Source organism: Alligator sinensis, unplaced genomic scaffold (assembly GCF_000455745.1).
Source record: "Alligator sinensis unplaced genomic scaffold, ASM45574v1 scaffold1266_1, whole genome shotgun sequence".
Taxonomy (NCBI): domain Eukaryota; kingdom Metazoa; phylum Chordata; order Crocodylia; family Alligatoridae; genus Alligator; species Alligator sinensis.
In genome coordinates this window covers 226,743-237,630 of record NW_005842929.1, presented here as the reverse complement: position 1 = coordinate 237,630, position 10,888 = coordinate 226,743, and the positions used below count along the sequence as shown (strand labels likewise).

The following is a 10,888-nucleotide window of genomic DNA, read 5'->3' as shown; positions in this document are numbered from 1 at the left end:
CCCTACACTATTCTTTACCTCTTCCCCATATATTTTCTGTTTCCAACTTCTGTAATTATTAGTTTTGATTAGGTCCTTCTCTGCTAGGCAATGCACAAATGTATCAAGAAGGTTCCTCCCCAAGAGTACATAATCTGAACAATTTTTCCTCAAAAATATATCTTCCTACACATTCATAAATCCATTCATATCTGTTTCTTTAAACTTACCATTTAAAATGGAGAAATCTGAAAGAGCTAGTATCCAACAGACTGTTGAACTAAAATAACAGGCTCACATGCCTCTGGGAAACACGGTAGGCAGCCACATCAGTTACTGATGCTTATAACAAGGTTTCTCCCGTGGTACAGGAACAAAAAATGACATAACTAGATAATTCATAAAGTTGACTAACTTTTAGGTGTGATGATCCTTAAATTGATGTCACTCACCAGGGAAAGCTTTCTACCCCCACCTTAAGTATTTCTTTGTTGGTTAGCTTCACTTACCATGTCTTCTAGTAGCCTAGCAAAAGTTAATTTTTGTTTGTGCTACAGGTTATAAAACACTCTTGTACACAACAAAATCAGTCTAAAGCTTAAAGAAAAACACACAAAAATGAGTGTAATAAATAGAATGGACAAAGATGCTGAAGTCTAGAGGGATAAAAAAAAAGTCTCAAGTATCCTCCTTTTCTCTAATAAATTTAAACTAGATGATTTTTCAGTGTTTTAAGCAAAGCAATTATTCAAGCTTCAGAGAAAGACCGGGGGAAGAGGAAACATCACAAAGCAATCACAAAATGTGTCTACCACACCTTTATTTTTTCACTAACATCCTTGCTACAGTTTGCTAACATTCATAATGCTGCCTTAACATGTCACTTCAATCTGTCAAAGAAACTATTTATCACATGAGAAATACTCACCTGGTCTGTGTCCAAACGGCAACCATTTCTTTTGGAAATTTTTTCTTTGAGTATCTTTAAGAGATCCTGTGGAATGTGCTTTGAAGAAAGCATAACACAGTTAAACAGGTAACTGAATGAGATAATAGAACAATTACTATGCAAGGTTACAAATGTACAAGGACTGTGTGTACTGTGCTGCAAGTAAGAGGAATTTGTTGCTATGGAATGTTTTGTAAACAGATATACTTCTTAATGTGTTCTAAATGACAACTGTGTTCATTTTGAAACATGCTAGTTGGGGTATGGACACACATAGCAGAGACTAGTTTGAATGAAGTTTAAACTTGAACTAGACAGATATACAAGCCTGTTCAACCAGTTTAAAGCTGCCTGGAACAGTTCAAAAATGTATCTGGAAAATCCAGTACTATTTTGAACTAGTTTACTGTAACCTAAGTCAATGTTACGCGTGGACACCAAGTGTTCCAAGACATGGGTCTGGGCAGTCTTCCAGGCACCCCACATTGCACTGCCCCCACTGCTGTAACTGCTCTCTGATACGTAGCTAGAACCCTACTGGCCCCTTTATTTTCTCCCATTTTGTTGGCACTTTTAAAAATTCAATAAGCTCCCTTACACTCCTTTTGCAATAAAAACTTTGCTTCTAACAATCATCTATGTCCTTATTCCCTACTCAACCATGCTCTTCCAGCTGCTAGGAACCCAAAAATGTGGGTTCAAGCACTCTCTACCTGGCTCCCACTCAGGCACCCCAATTTTAGTAAGCACAGTGCAGTTTTGTCAAGTGCAGACGATTAAACTTTACTGAACTCATGTTTAGGAGAGAAGGGAAAGTAAGAACACCCCCAAGCACAGGCGACTCATTCTCTGGGATCCCCAAAGCAATGGTGCCAGCACTCTCTCCTCTTCTCCCACCACTCACTGTGAGGCATTCTGGGCTGGGTGCTCACTCACACCCCCTCCCCTACCATCAAAGCCACATCATTTCAATGCCTAAAAGGTGACGGTTCTACCTGGGATGCTAGACACTATACATGTGGACTGCTCTGACCTGCAAGAACTATGAACTGGTTCCCAACCAGTGACATTTGGAAATGGTTCAGTTGTTGTGTGCACAGATACTGATAAAAATGTACACTAAAGCTCTGAAATAAAAATCAGACATAGCTACACACTCCTCCAACTTCTCAGCACATTTTGCTCCCACAATTATTCTCAAATAAGTTACAAAACAGTACCTTATTTTCTTGCATACCACATGGCCCCAAATAAGAAACACTTTGTACTGGGAAGGCAGAATGAAGAAAAAAATTCTAGTTATGGCCACATGGAGCATACAGATGTAAATATCATTTAAAAATATTGTTTAATCTCCTCTAATTATATTGGCTAAATGATTAACTGATAACACAGCAGATGGGACACAGCAGCTGCTGGGAGCTGCTCTAGGCTCCTGGGGCCCTTTGATGGGGGAAGGGAGGGAGGAAGCAAGCCCAGCCAAACAACACAGCCCACCTGAAGCCCTGCACTGGGAGAGAGCACCTGTGAACGAGCAGCAAATTGTTTAATTGACAAGTTATTAAGCTGCCCCCTGTTTTCCTCTTACGTATGGGTACCAGTCCTCCTCACCTCTCCCCCACCCTCCTCCTCCCACCCTCCTGCCTGCCCTGCTACTTTCTGATTCTTGCTGAGGCACCATGTGGCTTCCCTTCCCTGCTAGACTGTGCCCACCCCAAGCTAAAAGATAACCAGTAAGGTAACTGGTTATCAATGCACTTATAGGTTAAATGATTAATCATTTAACCTTTCACATCCTTAATGGAGCAGGGACAGCACCTATTCTTCAGGTCACTCACCATCCCTTTTCTGCTTAGGCAAAAACTACAGCTTTAACCATCTCAAAAGCCACAGCCAAACTGGATGAAACAAAGGGTTAAAACCGTAGCTACTGCTGCTGAAGACAGGAATCTGCCTTGTCCTTCTAGCAGCCAGGGAAAGAAGCAGCAGCCATTATAGAAGTCTACATACTTCTATTCCTGGTGGGGAAAAAAATCAGCTTCCCTGTTTAAATCATGCACCCTGATTTTGAAGGATAATCTGGGGGAAAGTTGTGTGTGGTATGTGAGAAAATATGATACACAGCTATCCATAAGACTGAATGTGCAATGCTCCTTGCACACAATTCTGAAGTCAAACTACCTCATGCCCACACAGCACATCTCTTTTGGTAAATTATACCTTTATTTTATAATATAAGAGAACAACTAATTGACAAATGGTAATGATTACTCTGATGCATTCCAGAGAGATAAATAAAAATTCTAACTTCAGGAATCCAAGCAGTTGTAAAGTAATGAGCTGAAACTAATGATAAAAGAAATGGCTGTGAACAAGATGGCTGCAAGGCAATGTGAGCACAGGAAGGAGATACTGAGAGGTGAAAAGGTTAGTTATGCTGTAGTAGAAGCATAAGCATGACATACTGTAAGATCTTCAAAATACTTAATTTTGTAAGAAAAAAGAGACTATTTCTCCCACACTTACATCTTTGGGATCAGAGGAGGGAAACTTGAACAGACAAAAGAAAGTAGGTTAATTTGAAATGAAGGAAAGAAGCTGCGAAGAACTGTCCCAAACCAGAAATATTAATCCTTAATATTTTACGTAGAATAGTCAGAACAGGAACCTAAATTGAATCAGACTGAGTTGGGAGAATCTGGCAGGATAAAACCTCCAGAAGCCAGTAATGTACAGACTAAGGGAGAGATAATTAAAGGAGGTAATGAAAACCATCCAGAAACAAATTTTAAGTATAAAAAAAAAATCTTAGCTCTAACAGATGCAGTAGTTCAAGTAACAGAAAGAAATTTGGAAAGCACTAAACTGGCAGAAGAATGCTTAATTACAAAAATCAGTATTTTAACAATGGCATTAAAAGTAATGTTTAAAATTTAACTTAAAGCCACTTACTTTCTTGGTTATCTTCAAAGATTTCTTCTATTATTACATCAGGACTAGATAACATTTGAGGTGAAGCATGTGGAATCTGAGAGGGTATTGTACCCAGTTCTTGTATCTGGATATTATTTACTTCTGGATGCACACTCCCAAGTGTTCCATATCTTAGAGTCTCCGTTCCATTACTTTTGATCAGTGTTGGAAGCTTATGTGTTTCTACACACAAGTAAGTGTTACAGTCTGATATTTCTCCCTTATCACTGAACATCAGAATGGACTGTCCATTGTCTTCACTTTTTCCAGGGCAACATCTGTTTGGAGAAATAACTTTTTCAGCTTTCTTTTTACAGAAGACTACCAGTAAAAAGAATTATTATTCTGAGCTATCATTATACTATGAAAGACACTAAGATTTTGTCTGTCTCGAAGGTTGATATTTTAAAATAGTTTTAATGCTTTAAAAGCGATAAAAAGCAATTTTCCAAAAGATCATAGTGCCTGTGATCCCCTAGTACAGGGGTAGCCAACTTGCAACATGCATGCTACAAGTGGCAGAGGCATACCTCTGTGTGCAGCATGCAACAGATCAGGGAAGGGACAGGCAGCAGTCCAACAGATAGGGCAGAAAGCTGAAAGCAGAACAGAACATCAGGCAGGAAGCATATGGCAGGGAACAGAAAGTGGAGCAGCAGACTGTCATTCTGATCCCCTTCTGTTGCCCACTCTGGGAGAGTGCTGGGCTAATTTCCACAACATCTGCCAAAAAGGTTGGCCCCAGTGCCCTAGTTGATGCCACGGTAACTTAATGAAGGGGTGTCAAACTTGTGCTTCAGGCCAGATCCACATCCTGGTGCTCCTTGTGAGCTGGCTCCAGCTAGGGACATGAGGAAGCAGCGATGGTGGTGGCTCCAGCTCTGGTTCTGACCTGGAGCATGTGGTGTCAGCAGTTCTGGCTTTGGCCCGGAGTATCTGGCAACAGAGGCACCAGCTCCAGCTCTGATCTGGAGCACAGGGCTGGGGAGGTAGGGCCAGGGCAGGGTGATAGGCAAAGTGTTGGAGGGCAACCAGGGCTGTATTAGTTCTTGTTGGTCCTTCTGCGGCTGATTGCCAAGTCCACTGGGATTTGAGGGCCCCAGATTCTGTGATAGTCCATGCTCACTCGACCATGCCCGCCAACTTCCAATGGCTTGCTAGTACCCTGATGGGCCAGATATACTGCCCACAGACCTATTCTGTTTGACATCTCTGATTAAAAGCAACCATTTTATTAAATTCAAGAGACCACCACTACTTGACTGCAACTTCTTATCCTAAAACACACTTCCCAACATGCTCCATAAAAACCTTCTCTCAACATTTCTCCCACAAAGGTTAGGGAAATGCAGGGGAACATAGACTTCTGCAGTATACTATTTCAGACTGGGATGAACCCTTAAATCTATTTGCACCCTGTAGACAGAAACTGTTGGCAGAACTTATTTTTAAATAACACAAAGGAAACTTCTATACAATTGTTTCCACAAACAGCAATTACAGTATTATAGCATTTAAATGTGAAGCATTTCAGAAGAGCAGATCTTAATTTATTTCCTTCTAGAAAGCTCAGAATCAGGGAATTACACACATACATGTGTATAGTAGAATAGGGTTGAATACAGTAAGACTTTCCTATAGCACAAACTTGAATTTTTTGGCCAGACCAGTTTTAAATGAGTCAGATGACGTACTGTTGCTACTCCCTTGGGAGATTATTTCTTGGTCTAAAGGCCTTATTTCTGCTGGAAATTTGCCCAAATTTCTGAAGTTAGCAGCCAGATCCCCACACAACTGCACCAGTACAAGATATTGGAATAGAAATATGCTGAGTTTTGGAGGGTTTTTTTTAGGGTTGGTTAGAGAGGTGTCCCTTTTTGTAAATTGTGGTTTCCTAGATTGTATTTGCTGCATTAGTACCACCTGAAACTGGCTGGAATAGAAGAAAATTTGCATTTTAGATAGCATGCAACAGACCTGGGGAAGATGGGCAGGGAGATTAATACAATAACAAGATAACCATCCAAACAATCAACCTAAAAATCAACTGAGTATTTCTTTTTATGTTATCTAGTTATTCTTACGGTATATGCATCAAAAACATTCTTATTCCTGCATGACATAGCCTTTAAAAAAGGTGGTCCCCATTAAGCAAAGTCAAGCTATGTCTGCAAGCATTTGACATTCTTAATATTCTCTAATAAGTAAACTACTTTTAGTATCACAATCTTTTCCTTGCTTTTCTCTAAACTCCTTTCAGCTTCTTCCCAGTATCAAGTGGTCTATGAAAGCAGTATTCTAAGTAAAGTTTGGGTACGGAATTAAAGAGCAGATGACTGGCTGTTTAATATATTACTTCTGCATATGTACTATAAGTGTCTATATACTTGATCTGAGCCTTCAAGAGGCCAAGAAGCAAAAAACAAACAAAACAAACAAAAAAACAGAGCAGTGGTTCTCAATCTTTTTGGATTGAGGCACCCATCTATAAAGTTCTGTGAACTGAGTGGCACCCAATTTTAAAAACTAGTTTACTATATTGCAGTGCTCACTTTTTTTCAGAGGAGCCAGGTACTGAGGGTGGGAGACTGGCCAGGCAAGAACAAGCCTGAGTCTGCACTTACTTGTTTATCTCACATTTCACAACACTCTTTACAGTATCTCACAGCACCCCAGTGTGACACAGTACCCTGGCTAAGAATCACTGTTACAGAAAGCCACCTTATGTCTTTTACTGCCACCCTGTCCCAAACCTCCTCTCTCCATTTATATCAGAATTTGATATTCAATTTGGTATTTAGTAAGATCATAAGAACATAAGAAATGTCATGCTAGGTTAGACCAATGGTTCATCTAACCCTATATCCTATTTCTGACAGTGGCAGAAGTGGATGCTGTAGAGAGAGCGGCAGTGCTCAATCTTTTTGCAAGATCTGACTGGTGGTCTAATCTGGCAGGTGCAGGGGGAAGGGGGGAGCCTGGACCTGATCTAGCTGTGCAGAAGGGGGCATAGCTTGGCCCCAACCTAGGCACTTAGGGGGAAGGGAGCATGACTCAGCCCCGACCTAAATGCATGGCTAGATGGGGTGTGGTCCAGCTCTGACCTGCCATAGGGGTCAGGAATTGAAAATCCAGCAGTGAGGGAAGTTGGTGGCATTAACTGCCATCACTAACTGCCATCACTCCCCCTGCTAAGTTTCCAAACCTGTGGGGGTCTTGTGAAGTACCTGTCATGGCTCTGTGGGCTGGATTCAGAGAAATGTGCACGTAGTAAATTTAATAGCATCCTGAACATTCAACCCTGGTTTGTCACTAATATAGTGTTCAGCATAAGGAAATCCCTCTATTAGTTTTCTAAGGTAAAAAAAATTTCTAAGGCACAAAAAATAAAAGAAAAGATTCAATGCTCCAGAAATATTTTAGGAAATAGGAAATATTTTAACCTATAAAGTCCTAGGTCCTATTTGGGTGAAACATGAATGACTGAATGCCAACCTATGATTTCTAGTTGCATTGGTACCCGTTAGAGTTAAAATTGGTAAGCATACATTAGGAACTTTTGCAAAGTGTTCAGCAACTAGAAGAATGCTGAAATAAATGTATATGTCCTTTATTAATGAAAAAGAAAATGCTTACTTTGTAGGTTTTTCCCACTGAAACGTTCCTATATTTTTGAAAACAGATGTAATCTCATCACAATTTATGAGAAACCTAAAATAAAGAAAAGCGTAGAGGTCACAAAAGTCTCAGTCAATGAGGCAATTTACAGAAGTGCTTACAAATCATTTAGAATGATCATGCAGTACATCATGCAATGTGGAAAAATAAAATGAGCTAAGTTTTCCAGTTTAGTTACTCCAAATTTAAAGAAGAAAACTACTGGAGACATTGAGAAAAGCTCACTAGCAGCATGTTTCGTTTCTTATTTAGATTTACATTAAAAAAAACCCTATATTACATAATTCCCCCCCACTATTGCAACGTTAGTTCTGCATCTATGAGTTGAGTTTCTATGTCAACACTTAACCTTATCCAACATTCCCTAGGGAAGCAAAAACATAAATACAGCCTCCAACAAAACCTGGACAGCAACATTTTTCTTTGTTCCTACTTTTCTTGCATCAGTAAAGGCTATTTTTCTTCCTCCTAGTAAAAACTAGTGAATTAATTCAGAAAAACAAATCCAAGTACCTTTTTATCCTTTCCTTTTCCAGCTACTCTACAAGTTATCCATATATGGTAAAAGCAGGGATCTGGGTTGTCCACTTGCTGTGGAAAAATACAGATTTTCTCCTTTAAAAAGTCCCTCGACTTCAGGAGGGCTGACTTTGACAAGCTCAGGAGACGTGTCGGTGAGGCTCTAAGGGACCACGACCCCAAGCGGAGGGGAGTCCAGGAAGAATGGTTGCTCCTCAAGGGAGTGATCCTAGATGCACAATCTACAGCTATTCCATCTCGGAGGTAAGGCAGCAAGAGGGCACAGCAGCCCCCTTGGCTCAACAAGGAACTAGCGGACCTCCTGCGTCTAAAAAGACAGACCTACAAAGGTTGGAGGACAGGATCTACCTCCAAGGAGGAATATACTGCACTGGTCCAGACCTGCAGGGAGCGAACGAGGAAAGCCAAGGCTACCACAGAACTCCAACCGGCTACAAGTAGCAAGGACAATAAAAAGTCCTTTTTTAGATACGTGGGGAGCCAGAGGAAAAGCAAGGGCAACATTGGACCCCTGCTAAACCACATGGGAGAACTGACGACTGACACCCAGGAAAAAGCCAACTTACTAAATGGGTACTTTGTGTCGGTCTTTCACAAGTCTCATGGGACGCTCCTGCCCATTACAGGACAGGGATGCGTGAGTGAGGGTGGTTCCTTGCCCTCCATCAATGCTGACCTCGTGAAGGAACACCTTGTGAGGCTGGACACCTACAAGTCAACCAGCCCTGACAGCTTACACCCCAGGGTACTCAAGGAGCTGGCCTGCATCATAGCTCAGCCCCTGGCACAGATACTCAAGAGCTTCTGGCGCTCTGGTGAAGTGCCCGATGATTGGAAGAAGGCCTATCTTCAAGAAATAGAGGAAAGTGGATTTGGCAAACTACAGGCCCATCAGCCTGACCTCTATCCCAGGGAAGGTCTTAGAAACGCTGTGAACGTTTAGAAAAGCTGTGACGGAGGAAGACAGTGCAAAGGCCTCCAGAGGGGACGATGCCACTCCCCACACGACAAGGACTGGGCGGAGATCAAACACCAGCAGGAAGAAACGCCGAGTCCTCGTCATCGGAGATTCCATCCTACGAGGGCTGGAAGGTCCCATCTGCTGGCCTGACCCCATGACGCGGGAGGTCTGCTTCATGCCTGGGGCTTGGGTTCGGGACATCACGGAGAGGATCCCGGCCTACATCCGACCTGCAGACCAGTACCCCATGGTGGTCATCCACGTGGGAACAAATGACGCAGCCAGGGGAAACCCTGACAGCATTATGAAGTACTTCGAGGCTCTGGGGGCCAAGTTAAGGAGACGGGGGCGCAGGTGGTATTCTCTTCTCTCCTTTCGGTGAGTAGGCAGGGACAGCGACACGAGGCCTACATTGGCGAGGTCAACTGGTGCTTATGGAGTTGGTGCCGCCAGGCAGGCCTTTGGTTCCTAGATAACGACCCATGCTTTCAGGCGGGGGACTTGCTGGGGCGGGATGGGATTCACCTCTCTCCTAAAGGCAAGTGTGTCTTCTCTTTCAGGTTGGCTGATCTCGTATGGCGAGCTTTAAACTAGCCTTGCCGGGGGAAGGGGCCGCAGGAAGACGAGGAGACGCCACCTGAGCAAGACAGGTGACAAGTGCAAGGAGTGCCCAGGTAAGAAACAGGGGTCCGGATAGTCCTCCTAATCGGGGGGTGGCAGGCACAGCTATGCAAGGCCTTAAGTGCCTGTATACCAATGCTTGGAGTATGAGGAACAAACAGGAGGAATTCGCCCTCAGAATAGCCAGTTCAAACCTAGATATAGTGGGGCTTACAGAAACGTGGTGGGATTCATCCCACGACTGGGCAGTTAGCATTAAGGGATATAGGCTCTACAGGCGGGATAGAGAAAGAAGGAAGGGAGGGGGGGTGACACTCTATGTCAAAGAGCAATACACATCTTCTGCCAGTAAAATGGGGTCAGAGGAGGGGCAAGCTGAAGTGCTCTGGGTCAAGATACAAAGGGGTTGTGGGGAGAGGGATTTAATGGTGGGGGTCTACTACAGACTCCCCAGCCAAGGGGAAGAGCTGGACTGGGAATATTCGGGCCAGCTTGCAGAGGCACTTAAGGCAAGCGATGCAGTTGTCATGGGTGATCAAAATTACCCGGACATTTGCTGGGAGGAGCAGTCAGCCAGGTCGGACTGTTCCAGGAGGTTCCTGGCCGAGATACAGGACCTCCACTTAACACAGGAGGTGCACAATCCCACCAGAGGAAATGCCCTGTTGGACCTGGTCCTGGCCACAGGTGATGATCTGGCAAGGGGGCTCCAGGTGCTATCATTGCTGGCTGGAATTCATCATCCAGTGCAGGGTGTCAAGGGCCTGCAGCAAGGTGGTAGCCCTAAACTTCAAGAGGGCCAACTTCAAAGAGTTGAGGAGATTGGTGGGAGAGGCGCTGGGGTTCTCGAGGGCAGGGGAACTCAGTGCCCAAGATGAGTGGTCGTTCCTTAAGGAGACGATACTCGGGGCCCAAGGGGTGACAATCTCAACAAGAAGCAAGGGGGCAAGAATGCCTGAAAGCCTCCCTGGCTCACGGAGGAAGTCTGGGAATGCCTGGTTGCCAAAAAGGTGGCGTACACCCGGGAGAAAGAGGGGCGCTATCTCCAAAGAAGAGTATACCTCCACTGCTCGGGGCTGTAGGGGGGCTGTTAGGAAAGCTAAGGCGGACATAGAGCTAGGACTAGCGTCCAAGATCAAAGATAATAAAAAGTCCTTTTTCAAATATATAGGGAGGATGAAGAAGGC

General features: G+C 43.5%; 1 protein-coding gene across 1 annotated transcript in view; it reads right to left on the bottom strand.

Annotated features, from left to right (window-relative positions):
- Positions 1-10,888, bottom strand: part of RNF17 (ring finger protein 17) — a 118,958-nt gene that overhangs the window by 72,441 nt on the left and 35,629 nt on the right. Inside the window, exons 10-12 of the mRNA XM_025192461.1 lie at positions 7,538-7,612; positions 3,881-4,179; positions 908-985 (exon numbers count right to left, since the gene is read on the bottom strand). Coding sequence (XP_025048246.1) covers positions 908-985; positions 3,881-4,179; positions 7,538-7,612 — 452 coding nt within the window. The remainder of the gene's footprint in view (positions 1-907; positions 986-3,880; positions 4,180-7,537; positions 7,613-10,888) is intronic.